The following is a 19,842-nucleotide window of genomic DNA, read 5'->3' as shown; positions in this document are numbered from 1 at the left end:
GAGAGAAAGAGGACAGTATGAAGCCTCAGGTCTTGGCTGCGAAACATCTCCGTAACCAAAGCGATTTTGAAGATGGTAAAGGATTCTTCCAGGTACCGGGAGCATTCGTTCGTGCCTCCGAGAGACAGCGTACTAGGAGACTCGAGCTGTTCAAAAGGAGGCGGATAAGGAGCATTCAAGCCGCTGTCAAGGGGACTTGGGCAACAGTGACGGGAATAATGCAAAGGCGCAGGACTGATGTTCAGAGCCGATACAAAACTGTCGAGGCAGCTGCCGTCCCCTACTCATCTTGGAGTGCCTGCCGTGGGCATGGAAGGCGCCGGCAGCCAATTATCCCGCTCCGCGTTGGCCACCGGCGATGGAGGATATTCGCGTCTCGCATACACACCCTCTCCTCTCCTCTACACCAACATTTTGTGACTCCCCACCAAGATAAAGCTCCCACAGAAACCCTGTCGTCGACCCTATACTGACTCCATTGCTAACAGATGCCACAAAATCACCTCCCCTGGCCGAACGGCCACCATTGACGTGAGTCCGCACTGAGGTGCCTACCTTGAGCTTCGCTGACCCAAAGACAAGATCGCCAGCAAAGTCACCGGCCTTCGGACCAAAGACGACAAAGTAGGTTAGGTTCTTGAGCGTTTGGCCTCGCCGTATCGTTCGTTGACTAACATCGGTGCCTCCAGGGTCTCGCTCGCCTGAATCCCGCGAGCCGCAATTCACTCAGCAGACGCAAAGGCGAGGTCAGAGCATGCTTGACGCATTTCCTACTCAAACATACACTGACGTCAAGCTCCAGAATGCTCGCCATCATCTTTTCGGCATTTCGGTATGTTGTCGCTCAATCCTTGGTCTCTGAACTCGTTAACTGACATTATAGCTCAAGCGCCTTCGCAACCCGTGCCACGGCAGTGCTTGTCTGGTTCGCGCCACGAAACATCGCCATTTGTAACGTTGGAAACCCCTAATATCGTACTTGAACTCCATGACCCTTTCCTCAAGTTTATCGATCGGCTAATTTTCGATGCTCCAGCATCCGCAGTGCAATACTCGCCAATGTCGCAACGTAAGTGATCCCAAAGTATGTCGCTGTTTCCAATTCGTCTCTAACAGTTTGGCAGACCCACATCCATCCAGTGACTGGGAAGAGGAGCAGGATGGGGCTGTGGATCGGTCTCCTCCGCTAACGAAGCATCAACGGCCGCAAGCTCCCCCAGCCATTGTGCCCCAATTGCCACACCCAGTCGACGATTTTGGTGCCATGCAACGCAACATTCATCGTAGGTCTCCCGCTTGAGTCATTACATCTAGGAAAGGCCAATAAGATGTGTTGTAGCGTCCATTGAAGCACAATTGGCTAAAATGAAGCAGCGTTTGCAAGCCCAAGACTCCAAAATCGACCTCTTGAGCCGAAACGTACAGGTGAAGGGACCAGACATGAGATCGAACGAACTGCGCCACAAAGATTGCAAAACCTGCAGCAAAATGGTCTTGCAGGTGATCAAACGTATGGCCGTGGAATCGTGGAAGAATGACGCCGCCAACTCCTGAAGGAATGCACCGAGCCGCAGTGCAAGCCCCCGAACAGCCATGGGTAGCAAGGACGCAAGAGGAAAAGAAAGATCCGCGCATTCTCAACCCATATATTCATGATAAGCAGGGCAAACTCATAATAAAATGCTGCTTCCGCTACAATGTGAACAGCAATTGCAGGGTGTCAAGGCCTTGCCCTTTCCTTCACGAATTTCCGGAGCGAGATTTGAGGGAACATCGAAATCAGCAATGGGTGGCGGAATATCGTGCCCTCCTCAGCAAAAGGCAACGTCGCCAGCAGAGTTTGCAAGACCCGCCACCCACGCTGCAACCTCAGCCTAGGCCACAACCTCAAACTTGGCTGCAATCGCAAACCTCGCCGCAACCTCGACCCCGGCCAAAAAAACTGGATCTTGAGGGGAAACCCCGGGAAGAGTTGCAAGACATGCTCCAGCAGAGCATGGCGCAACTAGCTACGCCAGACGACCAGCTATCAGCCGATCTGGCCCCTGGCATCAAAATTGAAGAGGAAGACCCATACTGGCGGTCCGCCGATGTAGATGAGGAAATGCCGCTGGGACCGCAACCATACTGTGGAGCGAATGGTGGAATCGGAGGAGGAGCGCAAGGATGGGAAGGGCGCAAGGAGTGAGCAAGTATGGGAGTTGATAATACGAGGGAGGGACAATTGCAATTGCAATAGCAATAGCAAGGAATCAATGCGAAACAAATTGATCCGCATCTACAAAAGCATGCTTCTAGTGGGTGACTCTGCTTGTACCCGAGGCGGGCTGCTCCCCACACCTACCTACTCTTCTCGGACGGCACCATTTTTATTCCCTTGCCATATGGCTACCAATGTCTCGAATGTTCCCGCGCCATGGACGACAGCGAGCCAAAACCCAAATCCGCTTCTCTCAAAAGCCGCCGCCGCCGCCGCCGCAAGCAGCCTCGTGTTGAAAACAAGACTAAAACCAAAACCACAACCCCCACTCAAACACCCAACAACAAGCAAAATTAAGATATACTGCCCCAAAAGGGCCGGTACAGCGATCTAATAAGCCCAGCATACGCCAGACAAGCAACAGTACCGGGAAACAGGTGACAGACGACACACCAGCACCGAAAGGGGTTGGGGTGTGTCTTTTGTTCTGCGACTGACAGTTGGCAAACGCGGCACAGAGCGGTAGCCACGCTTGCCTTGAGGTAGTCGCGATGATGCTATCGAGTGTCTACTGCGCATGCGTTGCTGAGTCACTACCACAGGGTCGTCTCAGCGAGCGAAAATTTCTCCATCGTTTTCGTTTAGTATGGAGGAGAGGAGAGGACGTGCGTGTCACGACACGACACGACAAGACACGACAGAACAGCAGCAGTAGCAGTAGCAGTAGCAGCAGAGGAAGGGCAAGCTGCCGTCAATGCGGACTGCTGGTCAGCAAAGTGCATTCGTTCACGAAAAGAATCTCCACAAAGGACAAGACGAAGACCTCAAGGCCAAAAAAAAAAAAAAAAAAAGAAAAAATCTTAGAATCTCTCCGACGGGGACTGCAACAGCCGTTAGTAATCCATCGACCAGACAACAATAACCCGGGAATATAGGTACTTACATCGAACCCCGGTCTCCCGCGCTTGCGTCGCTTGTACAGCAATGACAAGCGGAAATCATCACCACTAGACCATCGAAGACGCGCGTGTTATTGAAGAGCGAGCGCGGCCGGTGTGTTTTATGAAGCAAGAGAGACAGAGAGAGAGAGAGAGAGAGACGCGGACGGGAGTGGAGACGGGAGAGAGGGTCGTGTTGGGCCGAGAACTGCCGCCGAAATGGGCCGCTAGACCTGTTGTGGGGATGTGTGGACATGGGTTGCTGGGCTATTTGACCGACGGTGGCCGATGGATATCGGATGGATGGATGGATGGGGCGAAGGGTGCACGCACTGCCACGAGCTGTTTGTCTGTCGCCTTTGGGGGAGAAGGTGGGGAGGAGAGGTTCTTGTCGTGGGCAACATCTCTTGCTGCACAGTGGGCGAAAAATAAATGGCACTCGTGAGGTATGGAAAACCGCACGTCAAGCGTAGCTGTGTCCGCGGATGACCGCTCCCTAGACACGGCTATGCTGGCGCACGACTACTCCCAAGAGAATGTCTTGTTTCTTCTTACACTCATTGTGGCTGCTCTGGTCAACGTCGGAAGAGTTTCTTTTCGTCAGAATTCGTTTTTCTGATTCGCCCGAAGCTTGAGGACGGGTTTTACATTAACTCTTTGGGTCTTTCTATTACTCTCTACGCATGCGATGCTTCTGAACGACAAAACTCTACGTCTGCAAGGATACTCGTGTTGAACGAGTGCAGCCACCTCACTCACTACGCTCCCCAGGCGGCGTCGGAGCCTCGAGCACCTCCTGGATTCTCTGGCTCGGCAGCCACTGTTCAGCGGGAATTACCCACCAGGAGACAAGGGCAAAAATTGTCACAATGGCCATGATGACGGGAGCATAGTTGAGCGTCTCGGCCGTGACGGGGAACTCGTACGGCGAAAAGAGGACGGCGACGACCCAGCCGTTCCAAAAGACGGCGACGAACTGAAACGGCTTGCTCAGCCAGCCCAGACTCCAGGCCGGCTTGGGGAAGGTTTTGGGGGTGCAGAAGAGACGGCCGAGGCAGATGAGGCCGTATGCTGCAACCGTGGGCACGCCTGCTGCGGAGACGAGCGACGTGAAGGCGACGGCGGATGGCAGGATGCTGCAGCTGATGAGGGATGCGACACCCCAGACTACCAGGACTGCGTTTCTTGGTTGGCCGTCGACGACACGGGAGACCCAACTCGACCATGGGAGAACACCGTCACGGGCTACGGCAAAGACCAGGCGAGAAGACGCCAGAATGGCAATGGCAGTGTTCTTCAAGAGTCAGCGTGTGCTATTCAAGAAAGATCGCCGACTTACCAGCCAAAGCGCCACGACGCAAACCACGTTCATGAAAATGTGGCCACCTCTTCCGAGGATAGCCGCATACAAGGGGACAAACGGCTGCTCTCCTCCGAAAGAGAACAGCGTATTAGCGTCCGGCTGAGCGCCTCTTGGTCAGTTCCGGCAAATCAAAGCACCAGAGGACAAACTCACCACGCAGAACAGAAAGAGAATCATGACGACAAAGCCACCAAGACCGCTGACGATGGTGCTCCAAAAAATTCCACGAGCCGCCGCGACGGACGCATTCTTCGTCTCTTCAGCCACATGGCCAGACGCGTCGAAACCAATCAGGATACCAGCAGTGGCAAGGTAGGAAAGACACCAGTTCCATCCGGCGGGAGCGCCCGTGCCGTTGTAGGTCGTCATGAAGGCTTCGTGCGCGGTGCGGAAGCCGTAAGTATTCTTCGTTCCGATAGGCAGCCAAATCATGTTCAATGCAAAGTCGAGAAGCACGACAAGCGAAGACAGCCAAAAGATGGACCGGAAGTATTTTGCTGGAAAGATCAGAATGGTACAACAAGAGGCGAAGTGAGAAAACTAACGTGGCATCAGGTTTGCCAATGCAGCGACGGCCAGCATGACTTCAGTGCATATCCATTGAACGGCTCTGAATTTCACAGAGCTAGTGTCACTTGGAAAGTCGAGCTTGAAGACGACGATTTCCTGGGCGGCAGTCAGAAGAGCCGGGCACTCGAGCAGCAGAAGATCTCACCGAAAGGAAGTAGTTGACGGTTGCTTGCGTGTTACCTGCAGCATGGTAAGCTCGGTACATTTGATCAAATCAAACGACACTGACTGGCACAAAAGGTCGTCCACGCCGTGGTACTCCACCACGCAACGATGAAGCCAAAAAGCCTGCCAAAGCGAGGACCGCCGGCCTCGGCAGCCCACAGGTAAATCGAGCCGGCCAACGGCAGAGACGAGCATATCTCGGCAATGGCAGCGGCGGTCATGAACGAAAAGACGCAGGAAACGATGAAGCTCGTCCTGCATTGCCATTGTCAGAAACGGGATGGACCAATGCCGGTGAAGAAAGCATACCAGTATGCCAGATTACCGCCAGCTGCGATTCCGGTGCTGAAGGTCGTCCTCACACCACCGACAAAATACAATGCCGCTGCAGCGACTCTGTCAGCTCGGCTCGAGACAGGAAAAGAAGGCGAGACCAACCGAACGAAGTCGCAAAGTTGTGAAAGACGCTGTACGTCCGATGAAGCACCTACTCGCGAACCATCAAAATCTCAAACACCATCAAAAAAATCACGAGATGCAAACGCAGTAGTATAGTAGTCCCGTCGGCGGCGAAGAAAAAGGGAAAGAATTACAGGCTTGTACCCCAAATTTCTCTACATTCTCACATGTCAGTCACACCTCGTTTGTTTTCAGATTGGGAGAACGGAACACGACCAACCAGAATGGCAGCGTCCTTGGTGTTGTCGACCGACTCTCCCTCGGACGAGTTGTAGTCGGGCTCCTCTTCTGCTCGGCTGCGGCTGGCGTGCGCCAAGAAGTCGGATCGAGCCATGTCGGGAGCGTCGAGGCGAAGGGAGGAGCAGACCGAGAGGTGGGGGTCGCGGGCGGTCGTGATGCCCAAGCGCGCCGTGTGCTGGAGTTTCTGCCAATTGCCGAACGCCTCTCGTTCGTGTTCATGTGCATGGATCTGCTGCTAGGCTGATTCCTGGCACTGGCAATGATGTTGGGATGGAGTCGTTCCTGGAAAAAAAGAAGAAAAAAAAAAGTAGTAGCTCGTACCACCCATGCGCGGATAAGATCTAAATTTTTTTTTTTCCCTTCCTTTCCGCGTCTGCTTTTCACGCCTTTTGGCGGCTACCACGGCAGGCAAAGGCGCGCCATCTCTCACCCGTTGGATACGTCATGAAGATACTTTTTTTTCCCTGCGGTGTCGGACCGGCCAGAACTTACGCGGCCCATCGATTCAGCAATACAGAGAGCGGCCAGACAGCCGTGCGTATTTCCTCTCCAGATTACATCCGCAAAAAAACACAGTAATGACGATGAAGAGACATCTCCAGTGGGAATCACCAGTGTCGTGCTTCCCGCCACGCAGCAGTGCGGTCCTGCCGCGCCGTCGGGGAGGAACTGCATGCCGACCCTTGATTCCGCAATCGAGAGACATGGCCGCCGCAACCTAAGCGTTGCCTACTCCTCGCCAATGGGACACAAAGAAATTCAATGACGGTAACAATTGGCTGACGCTGCCCCGGAAAATGCCAATTTGGGCCCGATGGGTATGCACGTCGCTGTCTTTGTCGTGGTTGTTTTGGGTTGCGTTGCTGCGCTGCCACTTGTCGGCGCGCGACTGGATTGGATAGGTTCGGAGTTGCTTCCTCACGGCTGGCTGGCTGGCTGACGGGTTTTGTGCGCTGTGCTGCATCTGCCGATGGCGCGATGGATGAGTTGAAGATATTTGATGGAGGCGAAAGGGGGCACAAGATGATGGACTGTCACCGTCAATGGCTGCAGCTGTCTAGAGTGAGATCGGTTGAATTGCACGGCGGAGCAGCAGAGAGATTGAAGTCCGTTGGGCATGAATTCAGGATGCAAAGGAAGATGGAAACTGCTTTTCTAGAAATGAGCCAAGGTAGCTATTCAGACGCTCCAAACAAGACTTCAACACATCTGCCCGCCAGCTCGTAAGACCCCTTCCAGACGACAACCCTCAACCAACAAATCCCGCCCCGCTCCTCTCCTCTCCTCTTCTCTCCGCTCCGCCCTCCCCAAACCAACTTGACTCAATCCACACCTAACGACTCACCAGCCACAGCGCCCCCATGCAAAAAAAAAAAAAAAAAAAAAAAAGACAAGCGCCATGCCAGTACCCCTCAAACTCTAAATCGGCACGCCAGCAAAGCTTAGCCGGCGAGGCAAAACCGTCCGCTGCCACCGCTCTGACAACTTTCAACATGTCCATCTCGAGCAACCCTATCAAAGGCGCCCTTTTTTATCAACGGCTATCTGCAGCAGGGCTTCCGTGAGCCGTACATGTCGCTGCTCCCCGGATCGACGGCACATGCATGCTGTACGTGCGTGGGTAGATTAAGTCTGGGGGATGGCGGCAGCGGCAGCGGCAGCGGCACGATAGATATGAAGAAAGCACAATCGCACGCGTGCACGCACGTCCATGCGTCGCGGGTTGAGCAGGTGGGAAAGAGAGAGGAAAAGAAACGCGAGTTGCTACCATTTTGTCCCATACGCTGACAAAAAGACAGGCATGCACACAGCGAAGAAGCAAGCCTAGGTAATCAGTTGTTTTCAATGGTCGAATGCCATGAATATCATTCCAATCCAATCCAATCCAATCGCAGTCGTCGACTCGTCAAACCGCAAGCGCTGCCACACGCGCTGCGGCGTCATCAACCTCGATCCTTCGACTGTGCCGCTTCGACAATCACACCCAAGCCGCCTGAAATGCAGCTTTTCAAGAGACACCAAGAGTCTCGTCGACAATGGCCGCCCGGCAAGCGCCCGGTGAACCATCTCGCCTCGGACCCATCGTCAGCAGCCAAGAGCATAGCCTTTCGACAGATAAGATGTTGAGTGGTCCACAGCGGTGCGCCAAGTCGTGTCCCCCAAGTCGGACCCAAAATAAAGCGAAAAAAAAAAAACGCCAGACCTCATGATGCGCCCAATGCAGGTGTTCAGATGCGATGCCAATCCCGTCTATGTATCGTCGTCGTCAGAAGTCCAAGAGACTTGGCCGTCACCCTGCGCATGGGTTGAAACAGCCAACCAGACAAGTGTTGCAGCTGCCAGGCCACCACTTCGGGGGCGACGGCTCATGGAGGAAGAGGAAAATTGTCAGAAAAACAAAATATTGGCCAAGAACAGAATGGGAAAAAGACCCCCAAAGCCCCCAATGCACGGAGAAAGGAAAGAAAAAAAAAAAAAAAAAAAAGCGTCGTTACTGGACCCGTTCCAATTATCGAAGTTGCGTCATCACCATCCAGCTAGGCAAGCCACAACGGCGCACAGCGCCATTGCTGACGCCCCCAAGGCCCGGCGCGAGACCCAACCCTTGGCCACCATGGCAACGGCAGCTGACGTGACCTTGGCGGTCGGCTCCGCAGCGCCACCCGTCATGGTCAGCGCCAGGCCTGTCGCAGTAGCCGCAATCATGGCCGTCGTGGTGCTGGGCTCGCCCGATCTTCCACCCGAACTCGTGTTTGGCGTCTCGCTGCCGCCGGCCGCGCTGACGGACCTGGAGCCTAGCTGGAAGCCAACATTGGCAATGACGGCCTCGCTGTCACGGACTGTAAAGGTTGCCTTGCCGTCGCCGTCAATGGTTACAGTCTGCGCATCGCTGACCTTGGTCGGCTGGCCGTTCCCGCTAGTCTCGTAGCTGATGCCATTGAACGTCGTGTTCGACGTCGACTCGGCGCCGGGGCCGGTGAGGTAACTGAGGTACAGGGTCTTGCCCTTGGCGTTCGGAAAGTTCGCGGTAAAGGTAAGGCTGCCCTTGTTGGCGACGCTCGAATTTGCCATTTTGTTGTTGATGACCGTCAGCGAAGACAGCTGGCCGTTGGCATACCCAGCGTATGCGCGCACGTACGGGCTGTACGCGGAATCGAGGTTCGACGCGCTCACTGGAGCAATGCGCGTGGTGCCGTTTCCAGATCCAATCAACTGCGCGACTGCGGCGTAGGCGTAGTACACTGGACGCACGTTGGGGCCTTGGCCTTTGCGGGTGATGGGCTGCCATGGAGCAGCATACGAGTTGTCCGTCATGTGCATCTGCACCGATGACACGTTGAGAGAGGCGGCGTATAGGAAAAAGTTCAAGCCCCAGATGCCGGCGCCAAGCGTGTCGCTTACGCCGTGTGCGCCGGTGGGACCAACGCTCTGCATCTCGCGCAGGTTGTAAGGGATGCCCTTTTCGAGGGCAATTTTGATCTGTTGCTTCCAGTAGGTGAATTGGGAAACGGTATTGTCCAGATTCATGACCCAATCCAGCGTCAGGGGAGTGGTGGAAACGTCGATGAAGTAGAGATAGTCGTGCTGATTCCAAGTCGCCAGAAAGTCGTCCGAAGCGCCCGCCACCTTTTGCTGAACACCATTCGAGACGAGCTGGTTGATTTCAAAGGTGGTTCCAATGGTACTGGCGGTGCATGGACCTTCAAACGACTTGGGACTCCATCCTCCTGCGGGTGACAGCACGCGCTCCCAAACGGCCTGGGCTCTAGTCTTCCACTCGTTGACGTAGGTGGTTCCGCTCCAGGAGCCCGTGCGGAACCCGTTCTGAGCGTACAGATCCGGCTCGTTGCCGATTTCAAACGACACCAAATCCACGTTGGAAAGGTTGTTGAGTGCGGCCGAGGCCATGAGCGAAATTTGGTCGAGGTAGTCATCGAGATTGTAGGCCAGGTTCAGGCCAAAAGTGATGGGGGTGCCCTTGGGAAACCGGCTGATGGCCTGAAAGAAGCGCGGGCCAACAATGTCGGCATCACTAGCGATTGCGCCTTGACCTTTGGAGTTGGGGTTGGTGGCCACCTTCCAGTCGTTCATGTCGGCCTTGTAGAGGAAGTAATCCTGCGTGTTTCCTCCAAGGCGGATGTGGCCTGGCTTGCCAGAGTAGCTTGCGAGGTTTTGCATGAGGTTCACGGAGAAGTCGTTTGTAGAGGCGGCGCCGGTGTAAGAGAACAAGTTTGAGGGCTCGATGCCTGAGCAAGATTAGCAGAGGATCAAGACGACAGAGAGAGGCGACGCACCAAAGCCAGCAAACTCAGGGGCCATGACCTGGGCTATGCCGCTGGCCTGGGCTGCCGAAGCGACGAGCGAAAAGGACGGGTTTGCCGCATGAGCGGCGCCGGCGAAGACGGCCGGCAAGAGTATTACTGCTCTGAAATTACTGCGCATTTTGGGATGCTCAAGGTAGGAAAATGGGAAAAAGAGGCAGGCTCCGGGGGGATGGAGTTGTTAGGGTGGTTTGGTGGCCAAAAGTGATGCGGCGCCGGAAGTGGAAGAGCGAAAGACTTCAAAGGCCAAAAGCACCGGACGCAGGCAGCCAAGGAAGGCTACGGACAAGCGAAGGGTCGTGGGATGCAGGAACGAAGAGAGCAGAGGAGGGGGGGAGGGGGGGAAAGGATAGAAAAAAGAAGAAGCAGCGGAAGGGCCACTGGGTCTAGGTAGGATTGCCTGGAGATTCCTTGGTCTCGGAGCAGTGACGTCTAGGGGACGGGGAGTGCAAGCGACCTGGAGATCCATGTGGCTGAACGCGAGGAGAGAGAGACAGAGAGAGAGGGAGGAGGGAAAAAAAAAAAAAAAAAAAAAAAAAAGAGAGAGAGAGGCGAGAGAGTGCGACGCTCCCCGTTTGGTGTCAGACCGTCGCCAAAGTGCGCCGGGAGAGCCGGGGAGCAGGCAAGGTGCGAGGGTGCGAGGGCGCGAGGGCGTGGAGGAGTGAGTGTGTTGTGTCCTTGTCCTGCTGCAGCGTCCAATGGCGCCGGTGTGAGATGGCGCCCAAGACCCGGCCATGTGGATCTGGCATCGCACAGCTGTCTGCCTGTCATGTCGTCCATCTATCCGTATCCGTTCTCATCTTTCAATCCCCCCGCCCCCGGCCCCCCGCGACCGACACCACACGGCGAGCTGCAGAATCCTCACTGCTCGTGCTTCCATCCATGCCGTCATTGTTGTAATCATCATGTATGTTCTTCTTCACATCCATCTCCCACAAACCGTTGCTGACGTCGTCGCCTGGCTGAAACCCGACTCATGTCAGGCCGACGTTTCTTCCTTGCTCTTTGTTGTCCTGCCTTGATCTCCATAGTCCTTTTGCTCAGCTCCGTCCCGTCAGGCCTGCGAGCGGTCTAGCACGCTTGGTTGTCCTGTTGCTCTGCACGCTTCTTGAGGGCCCGACTTTATGACATGCGGAATCCACCGCCAATCCTTTTTGATAGCCCTTCGTGGATTCTTCTAGGTCCTCCTTGACAACACAAACCCACCACGGCATCCCATTCGCTGCGCTCCTAACCCGCTGTCGAGAAGATCCTCCGATTATGCGCCGCCTTGAACACAGCCACATGCACACCGACAGCCGACAGTACGCGTCCTGCCCAGTCCTTCAGCCCCCAACTACAAAATCTACAACTCCCCACGTCTCCAGAGGTCTTCACCCTGTTGATCATTGAATATCCATCGGCTCGAAAGTGACGCATTCGCTGTCCACCATGATCCATGTCCGACAGCCTCACGCCATCCATGACTCGTCCTTGGCTGCCACGACGCCACAGCAGCCACAACGTCAACCAGCTCGACCCGACCCGCTCGCGCCCGTCCCGATCTGGATTCCTGACATTAATTAGACTTTTGGCCTGCTCAGGAACAGTGTAACATGGGGGGGTGGGAGGGGGGGGGGGGGGGGGGGGGGGGGGGGGACCAGACGTCGCCTGTACCTGAACAACGCCCTTCATTTCCAGTCGTCCTTGCACAATGCTCGGTATAGCCGCTCGCCGTTTGCTGCGCTACGCAGACCGGAAAAGGACAGCCGCGTCGCTCGCCGTCCGTCACACCAGCAACGCAACGGATCCGCCGCAGCCTCGCCCTCAGGGTCCTGCCTGTGGATAAAATCCATGCATGTTCCCCAGAAACCTTTACATGGCAGTCCCTTGACGCCATCAAAAGGGCGCCGCACGCCATGCCTCATCATTTTCCCACCCCCGCATTCTTCAATCTCCATCATGCGTCGCGTCGCACTGCGCGACGCTCCTGCCCAACAGGCTTATCCCCAGGTTTTCAATGCGGCTTCTTGAGACTTTCGCGCGGTACTTGCCAAGCTCATCGCCGCTCCGGCGAAAGCCTCCGGTATGGCCATCGACCGGGTAAATGGTCTCTGTCGCACGCGAACATACGAAAATGAGGCGCGCATTCTTGCGCTGCCTTGATGTAGCACCTTGCGTTTGAAAAAATCGTTGGAGTACTTGCAGCCAAAAATGTTGGATGTGCCGGTGTCGCCTGCAGCGACGATTTTTCACCCCTGCCATCTCGCGTGGTAGTGTCTCAAACTTCAACAAGACGCGTGTGGAAAATTGCAATCATGTTGCATAATTTGCTACTCCTTAGCATCTCATGAAATCGAATCATTTTTGAGAGTCGAAATCAAAAGAAGGCTTGAGAAGCGGTCGGACTTGAAGTGTCAAGAAATGCAGTCCCCTAGGTGGAGGACTTATCCCCAGGCGTCGCCGTGGTCGTACAAGACAGCTCCCTTGACCGAGCCACTGTGCCATCCACCGTTTCCTTTGATCTACTGTGGATTTGCGGCAGTTGAAGTCTCTGCACGCACAGTGACTGCTTCGGAAGATTGATGACTGCATACCACCAAGACAAGTGTTGTTTTCTAACGTGGCAGTCAGCCTCCTTTGCCTTCATGGGCAGCGCCATACAGCATGATCCGGCTTTTGATATGCTCGGAAATTGAGACTACGCATCTGCCATGAATGCTTGCTTTGGATATGCATGTTCCAAGTTCAAGCCTGCAGCCACTGCAAGCCAAACCTAATGACGGAAACCCCAAACTACTCATACGACCATTAACACTTCCCAGTTGAAAGTCAAACTGTTCATGAATTCGACCTGCTGACTAGATCAGTCGAAAGTTGGTTGGCTTTTGCAATGCATGTCAAAAAGGTCGAATATTCCATCATGTCCAGTGCTACGGTGCAATGACGTCATTGGCAAGGATCAAGGAAACTGGAGCTACACATGGGTAGAGTTACCTGCATGTAGTTACCTTCGCGTTCCTGACAACTCCAACGACCACCACCCCATCACAACTTTACCTCTTCATCCGCGAACTGTGAAAACGGTTGCCATTGGCTAATCTTGGCGCTGTTAGTTCCTGTCGTCACGATGGGCTTCCGCGACGCTCGCATCAGCCGCTCTATCCTCCGCGCCATTTTCCACCAAACCAATCCCAAGGACGCGACTTTGGTCGGCCGTATCCTCGCCTTTTTCTCCTTTCTCCAGCTCGTCCTCATCAAATTTCGACCCCGAGTCTTCGATCACCTCCGGAAAGATGTGTGGAAGTTGGACGAGGATGAATACCGTGAGAGCTTCCGCAGCGCTGATAAGAGCGGCTCCCTGAAGCCGGTGGGGGACTTGTGATACTCTGGATCCACCTTCTTCACCACTCCAAACTCCAAATTCCTCATCAAAAGTCTTCCCAGGGCTTTTGAATACGAGTTCTTTATGAAAGACCTTTGCGACAAGTACGTCGAGCATATAACAAACAATCCCAACAGCCTCTTGGTCCGCATCACCGATTTCCTAGAAACAATCGGCCCCGCAATTGGCAGCTTGATTGGGACCGCGCCCGCACACCACGTCGTGATGGAAAATGTACTGCATGGCAAAGAGACGGACGACCGACAAGACAAGTGGGAGACGTATGATCTCAAGCCTCCGAGCTACTTTTATCCCGAGCGCGACATTGCCGGCGGAAGGCTGGCGCCAGACAGTGTCAAAGAACGCCTGGTCGATCATTTCCCGGACAAGATGAGATTGTCGCCGCATGACCGCGACGAGCTGATTAAGCTGCTGGAAGCAGACACGGCCTTGCTGAGATCAGCAAACGCAGTCGACTACTCTCTTTTTCTTGTGCGATATCCGGCGAAACCTGCGCGGGAAATTTGTGTTCCAGCAGCGGATGCGTGCTCCTGGCGTAACGGAATCCCATCTCAAGACGGCAAATGGGTCTATCGTGCTGTTGTTCTCGACTTTTTCTGGGCCAAGCACAAGACGCAGCCAAAGCTCATGACCAAGCTGATCAAGACATTCAACTTTTTTGCTCACAAGGGGCCCATGAGCATCACCACGACGCCTGATGAGTACCGCAGCCGCTTTCTGGAGATGGTCAAGGGCTATGTTGAGGCTTCGAAATAGTCGTGTCTTCCAGGACAGTCCTGGGGAATCCGCGACGGGATTATGTTCTCGTACGACCGGTTTTTCATCCTTTCAATATAGAGAGTCCGCTTATCAGGCAAGTAGATACCCCTAATCATGTCTTTTCTCACCTCTCCGACAAGCTTCTGCTCCCAATGTTTTCTGCGCGATTTTCACGTCTAATCTTGGCCTACGAAGGATCAAGCGGCCAATTGCCTAGATTGAAGAGCTATCATGTCTTTCGTGTAATATTGTCACAAGCCGGTTGTTCATTTGAATCTTCTCCCTTTGCAGATAAGCACCGGACTCTTGAGTTGTCAGCTTGTGTTACAGTCGAGCTGCTGTCAGCCCACCGGTCTGCCAGCCATTGAAGCCGCCCGAGAAAGTTTCGACTTGAAACCCAATTGGACTCTTCATAGGGCTGTGCAAGAAGGCAGCCCTACCTGACCCAGGATGATTTCCGATTCGGGGGTTTATCTCGCGAGGTGCTTCCTCCACAAATGCACGTTTCCACCACCACATCAATCTTCATCTCACTTGTTCTGGCGACAGACAGAATGCTGCCCCTCACATCAGCGCTTCCCCGCCTACCGTGGGCTTGGCAAGCTACTGCTAGTGAGCCAGCGAGCAGCCATCTGAAGTGAGGCGTTTAAAGACAGCCGCCAACAGCGTCATCCGTGCAACTAGAAATTCTGCGGCGCTTAAAACCAAAAAAGGGGCACCGCGCAAAGATAAATAGCGACACCGAGTGCCCCACATACAGATCCTCTGCAGCATACTTCTCCCCTCTATTCTCTATGAGACTGTCTTCAAGCCCCCAGCTCAGAACCAATCCAACCCTCATCCTCCATAACTCTCTCGTCGAAATGTCCGACAACAACACCTCAAACACCTCAGGCGAGCCCGAAAAGCCCAAATTCTCCTTCCCCAAGCGCACGAGCGAATCCACAAACCACTGCGGCAACTGCCACTGCGGCGCGATCCGCTTCAGGTTCACAATCTCGCCACCTCTGCACGAGTACCCGGTCATCTGCTGCAACTGCAGCTACTGCACGCGCGCCGGCAACCTCCTCGCCTACCCGAACCGCGAGGACTTTGTACTCGAGAGACCGACAGCCAACGAGGGCGGCATCGACGCCGCCGTGATTGGCCAGTACGGCTTTGGCGATGGCACGGCGAGCCACCGGTTCTGCAAGAATTGCGGCAGCAGCGTTTTCACCGTCTGCCAGCCGGGCATGTGGGAGAAGTTTGTGGAGCCCGGGACGAAGGAGATGTTGCCTGTCAATGTGAGTGTGTTTCTTTTTGTTCTATTTTGCCTCCAGTCGATCCTGTCACGTTTTCTTGTTCGTTGGCTGTGCTTTTGGTTGTCGGGGGGCCCAGTGGATGCGCGTTGATGGGCTGAGCTTTGCTGACTTTTTGGCTGTAGCTTCGCATGGTCACGGGCCTGGATCTGGACGCGTTGAATCTGCGCAAAGTCGATGGGTGGGGTTTGAGGGGCCCCAGATACGAGCTGAAGGATTAGTGGGTTGGGTTTCTGAGCGAGGTTGTTGATGGAGTTGCAGAGGTGCTGTGGTTGAAGAGTCTGGGGATACCCTCATTTCCTTTTCTTTTTGTGTCAATCGACCGGAGGCTCATCTAAGGACCTCAGTGGGTAGATCGTACTCTTCGAACGGCCATGGATCTTCTCTGGTCTTACCGTCACTGTTGCTGGAGATCAATAGAACCTCCTTGAGTCCCTTTGTTCCGGTTCCAAATCTGGAAAAGTCTCAAGATTCGAACCACTGCATGCTGTGACGGACAGGAGGGACTGTCAAAGCAAAACCTATATTCATGGTGCTGGTTGGTCCATGACAGCTGCAGAGCGAAGGGACGGCCCTAGCCGCGGGCGTCGGCCCACCTGTCCAATGGAAGCGACGAAAATCAGCTTGGCCCAAGCTCCCATCATCTACACCCCACCAAATCTGCCATTGGCCTTCACCTTTCTCTCATCACCTTCTTCGTCCATACCTCAACTACCACATACCTACCTACCTACCTACTCTCCTTACGACGCCCTACCCGACGATCATCCTCTCTCCCACCCGACCAATCTGTCGCGAAGACCCCCACCCACTCATCCTCCACCATGCCACCGCGGCTCCTCTCCCTCTCCCTCCGCCCACCACATAGCCTCGCACCCACCGCCACGACACGCACACACCTCCGATTCCTCCTCCACCGGCCGCCGCCGCCCGCCGCCGCCGTTGTCAACGACCACCAGCGCTCCTTTTCACAGACAGCACCGCGCGCGATTGGCAAAAAAGCGGCGAGAAAGGCCGCCGCCGCAGCCAAAAAAGAAGCGCGCGCGGCCAAGAAGCTGGAGCGCGAACAGAAGGCCGCCGAGGCCCAGTTCGAAGCCGTGACAAATGGGAACTTGGGCGAGGGCGAGGGCGAAAAAGCTACTACGGACGAGGGCGGAGTAGCTGCAACGGACACGACGGACACCATAGAGACGCCGATGAGTTGGACAATACGAAAGATTCCAAGCGCGTCGAAATCTAAAATGGATGCGCTAAAGTCGCTGCAAAGGCCCAACGCGCCGGGCATATATCGCGGCGACCGCCAGATCCTGTCCTTCCCGTCGTGGCGCAAAGTCGCCGCGTACAGCTCGCTCGTCGTGCTTGGATTGCTGGCGGCGAATCAATTGATCGAGTTCTTGTTCCCGAAGACGGCGAAGGCGGAGAGCGAGGAGGAGCAGAGGGCGAGGTTGGAAGAGACGGCGCAGCGCCTGAATGAGCTGCCGGTTGTGAAGGCGCTGCGCGTGGAGGAGGGGTGGGTAGAGATTGGCCGGGTGGAAGAGCAGCAGTTGCAGGAGGTGGGGGATAAGAAGGGCAAGAAGAAGGAGGAGACGACGGCGGCAGGTCTCGTCGCTCAGCAGTTGGCTGCGTCGACGCATCTGCTTGGCCCGCGGCGCGTGTGGTGGAATGAGCTGAGAGGCGAGGGCATCAGCGTCGGGTGGGCGGGCCCGGGCGTGACGGGGTGGCCGACAGTTGTGCACGGCGGCGCGATCGCGGCCGTCATGGTCGAGGCGGTGGAATTGGGGTGGGAGAGGCAGTGGGAGAAGGCGAGGCTCGATGACAGCAAGGGTAAGTCTTCCAACTCTACATAGTCTACCCCAGAACCCCCCCTCCCCGGCGGCTGGACCACAGAAAACGCACATGTTAGCAGCGGACGGACATGATGACCAAGCTGACGACAAACAAGCAGCAGCATCGTCCTCCTCTCCTTCAAACATTCCCCCTTCCCCCCGCATCCAACCGCTCCAGCTCGACCTCACCTACCTCGCGCCAACCCGCAGCAACGAATTCTACGCCCTCCGCTTCCGCGCCTCGCCGCCCCCCGTGCCGGCCGAGCGCGGCGCCGAAACCGATCTCCCGCCGCAAAAGGACATGACCAAGCGCGAGGCGGACGTGGAAAGCCAGCAGCCGCCACTGGCGCCACCAGAGAACGAGGAGTGGACGGCGACGCTGGAAAAGGTCCACGACGGCACCGTGTGCGTCAAGGCGAGGGTTGTCATGCCTAACCATGTGACGACGACGGTGGGGCTGGACGGGGTGGGGCCGGTGAGTGCGGAGAAGTCTAAGTGGAGATTTTGGGCGTGATGAGGATGGGATGGGATAGAGGTAGGTTGGTGGGCGCCAGTGAAGCTTTTGCATCAAACTCAACTCAGAATTGCGTATTCATATAAGCGACCATTTTCATCGCGGGGCTTAGACATCAGGAGCAGAAAGCAAGAGACGTGGCAACTAGAAGAGAGCACAGGGATCACAGAAGAGCTGATGTAAACCATGAATTACCACTACTATTCGCCATCCATCACGGCCTACAGCCAACTCTTACAACAACAAAAAACCCAAGCCGCCGCCGATGAAGAATTGCCGCCGACTGACAAGAGAGAGCAAAAGGGGGGTATTGCATTGATTGATTGAGAGAAGAGCGAGCGGGGGGAAGGAGGGGAGGGGTATCATCTACGGCTTGGTAATTCGTCCTGTTCCATTCCTTCCCCGAAAAAGCGGTGTTCCGTCGTAATGCAATGATGCCGATGCCAGTTGCAAGAAGAAGAGAAGTGGTGGGGTAATCAAGAGGTGCTGCTGCTGCTCCAGGTGCCGGTGCAGGTGGAAGCAGACAGCGCAAGAAGAAGATTCGTGTCGAGTCGTCGAAGGAGGAGGAGGAGGTGTCGTGGTATCAAAGCGGAATTGGAAGGTGTGATGGGCATGCGCGAAGCAAAACGGAGACAGAGGTGTGAGGCGGACGCTCGAAGCGGCAGCAGCAGGCGATTTGACGGGGGGGGGGCGAGAAGAGCGGCGGTCCGTCGTCAAACATTCGGTAGAGGTTGTTGTCGATGGCGATGGATGCTCTTCCCGGCGCTCACGCTGGCTCAAGCAGTCCTCATGAGGAGGGTTTCTCCCCACACCTCTCTATACTGTGCTGCGCATTCGTCTGCGGCGGCCGCCGGCGCGGTTGCAGGTCAGGCAGCCGACGATGATGTCGAAGACGGCGACGATGCCGTTCAGGATGGCCTTGAGGATGCCGGCGATGCCGTTGACGACGGCCATGAGGGCCGAGCCGATGGCTTGGAAGACGGATTTGATCTGGAGAGGAGGACGTTGGTTAGCTTGGGGGTTTGTGAGTTGAGGCAGTGAAGCAACTTACGCAGGACACGACTGCGCCCATGGTGACGGTGTTGTGGTAGGTTTGTTGTGGGTATTCAAGCGTGTGTGGATTTGGTTTTAGTCGATGCGGGAGCCGATTCGGGGGATCTTGAGGTTGAGTGTTGTGGTTGGTGTTGTGATGCAGAGCGGCAGAAGAAAGGAAAGGCGCATTCCTTATATGTGTGTAGAGTGCGCCGTCGTCATTGACTGCAAAGGAACCTTAGGCGTGCCTGCCCTGCCCTGCCATGCACATCACAACGCACGCACCTATGACGTCACAGGGCCAGACAGGGCAGCCGTCACAAGAAAAACGCTCGGACGCCGTTCATCAGATCAACAACAACCCAACATCAAACGCAGAACTGGGAAAACGCCCCAAATCCCTCTCCGGCCTGACCTGCCCTCCAAAGGGCTTGGAGGGCAATTTCGTCCGCTTACCAGCCACAGTCTCTTCCCCATCTGGCGTCACGCTGGCCCTGTTGCCCCGTCGGCCGGCATGCCCTATCCATCGCGACAGGCCGCCACCATGATGCAGCCGCGCAGGGAACCGGCCAGAAACCGGATACTTACTTCTCAGGTCCCCAATCGCCACCTGCTGCTGCTGCTGCTGCTGCTCGTCCGTTCCTTTGGCTGCTACCTACATGCACACCTCACACGTCCTGCTTGCCGATGGATTGCGTGCGGCGCCACCTGCGCCCAGAAAGTACCTCCCCCTTGCTGTTGATTTCTGCACGTGCTGGCTGGAAACGGCGA

General features: G+C 55.5%; 7 protein-coding genes across 7 annotated transcripts; 4 read left to right on the top strand and 3 right to left on the bottom strand.

The window, feature by feature from the left end:
- Nucleotides 1-1,128: 1,128 nt before the first annotated feature.
- Nucleotides 1,129-2,235, top strand: IWZ02DRAFT_9587 (uncharacterized protein). Its single transcript, XM_066771476.1, has 2 exons — nt 1,129-1,283; nt 1,375-2,235. Exon 2 carries the CDS (start codon nt 1,535-1,537, stop codon nt 2,186-2,188), a length of 654 nt encoding a protein of 217 aa, XP_066626933.1. The 5' UTR covers nt 1,129-1,283; nt 1,375-1,534; the 3' UTR covers nt 2,189-2,235.
- A 1,480-nt stretch (nt 2,236-3,715) lies between these two features.
- On the bottom strand, nt 3,716-6,341 carry IWZ02DRAFT_9571 (amino acid/polyamine transporter I). Its single transcript, XM_066771473.1, has 10 exons — nt 5,916-6,341; nt 5,830-5,850; nt 5,675-5,723; nt 5,546-5,621; nt 5,301-5,491; nt 5,217-5,251; nt 5,047-5,167; nt 4,655-4,998; nt 4,478-4,600; nt 3,716-4,432 (listed from the first exon to the last, which is right to left on the bottom strand). Exons 1-10 carry the CDS (start codon nt 6,027-6,029, stop codon nt 3,890-3,892), a joined length of 1,617 nt encoding a protein of 538 aa, XP_066626932.1. The 5' UTR covers nt 6,030-6,341; the 3' UTR covers nt 3,716-3,889.
- Nucleotides 6,342-8,461: 2,120 nt separating this feature from the next.
- IWZ02DRAFT_478288 (uncharacterized protein) lies at nt 8,462-10,797 on the bottom strand (the record flags this gene model as incomplete). The annotated part of the gene is made up of 2 exons (XM_066769066.1): nt 10,231-10,797; nt 8,462-10,182 (listed from the first exon to the last, which is right to left on the bottom strand). Exons 1-2 carry the CDS (start codon nt 10,376-10,378, stop codon nt 8,462-8,464), a joined length of 1,869 nt encoding a protein of 622 aa, XP_066626931.1. The 5' UTR covers nt 10,379-10,797.
- A 2,308-nt stretch (nt 10,798-13,105) lies between these two features.
- Nucleotides 13,106-14,398, top strand: IWZ02DRAFT_504197 (uncharacterized protein; the record flags this gene model as incomplete). Its single annotated transcript, XM_066770351.1, has 2 exons — nt 13,106-13,617; nt 13,675-14,398. Exons 1-2 carry the CDS (start codon nt 13,367-13,369, stop codon nt 14,396-14,398), a joined length of 975 nt encoding a protein of 324 aa, XP_066626930.1. The 5' UTR covers nt 13,106-13,366.
- Nucleotides 14,399-15,264: 866 nt separating this feature from the next.
- Nucleotides 15,265-15,920, top strand: IWZ02DRAFT_486468 (Mss4-like protein; the record flags this gene model as incomplete). The annotated part of the gene is made up of 2 exons (XM_066769265.1): nt 15,265-15,684; nt 15,825-15,920. 2 exons carry the CDS (start codon nt 15,265-15,267, stop codon nt 15,918-15,920), a joined length of 516 nt encoding a protein of 171 aa, XP_066626929.1.
- A 310-nt stretch (nt 15,921-16,230) lies between these two features.
- On the top strand, nt 16,231-18,039 carry IWZ02DRAFT_495714 (uncharacterized protein; the record flags this gene model as incomplete). The annotated part of the gene is made up of 2 exons (XM_066770152.1): nt 16,231-17,523; nt 17,642-18,039. The coding sequence occupies exons 1-2, from the start codon at nt 16,524-16,526 to the stop codon at nt 18,037-18,039; spliced, it is 1,398 nt and encodes a 465-aa protein (XP_066626928.1). The 5' UTR covers nt 16,231-16,523.
- An 816-nt stretch (nt 18,040-18,855) lies between these two features.
- IWZ02DRAFT_486466 (uncharacterized protein) lies at nt 18,856-19,111 on the bottom strand (the record flags this gene model as incomplete). The annotated part of the gene is made up of 2 exons (XM_066769264.1): nt 18,856-19,029; nt 19,091-19,111. 2 exons carry the CDS (start codon nt 19,109-19,111, stop codon nt 18,856-18,858), a joined length of 195 nt encoding a protein of 64 aa, XP_066626927.1.
- Between the last annotated feature and the right edge of the window lie 731 nt (nt 19,112-19,842).

This window comes from Phyllosticta citriasiana (assembly GCF_038021145.1).
Source record: "Phyllosticta citriasiana strain CBS 120426 chromosome Unknown IWZ02scaffold_1, whole genome shotgun sequence".
NCBI classification, from domain to species: Eukaryota; Fungi; Ascomycota; class Dothideomycetes; order Botryosphaeriales; family Phyllostictaceae; genus Phyllosticta; species Phyllosticta citriasiana.
Note: the sequence above shows the minus strand (reverse complement) of the source record. Positions and strands in the feature narration are given on the sequence as shown.

Excerpts from the sequence above, each read along its gene's own strand:
- IWZ02DRAFT_9571 (XM_066771473.1), bottom strand. The coding sequence starts at position 6,029 with ATGGCTCGATCCGACTTCTTGGCGCACGCCAGCCGCAGCCGAGCAGAA. Across the intron at positions 4,999-5,046 it reads ATTGGCAAACCTGATGCCAC|CAAAATACTTCCGGTCCATC; the intron begins GTTAGTTTTCTC and ends TGATCTTTCCAG. Across the intron at positions 4,433-4,477 it reads GCGTCGTGGCGCTTTGGCTG|AACACTGCCATTGCCATTCT; the intron begins GTAAGTCGGCGA and ends TGACTCTTGAAG.
- IWZ02DRAFT_9587 (XM_066771476.1), top strand. The coding sequence starts at position 1,535 with ATGACGCCGCCAACTCCTGAAGGAATGCACCGAGCCGCAGTGCAAGCC.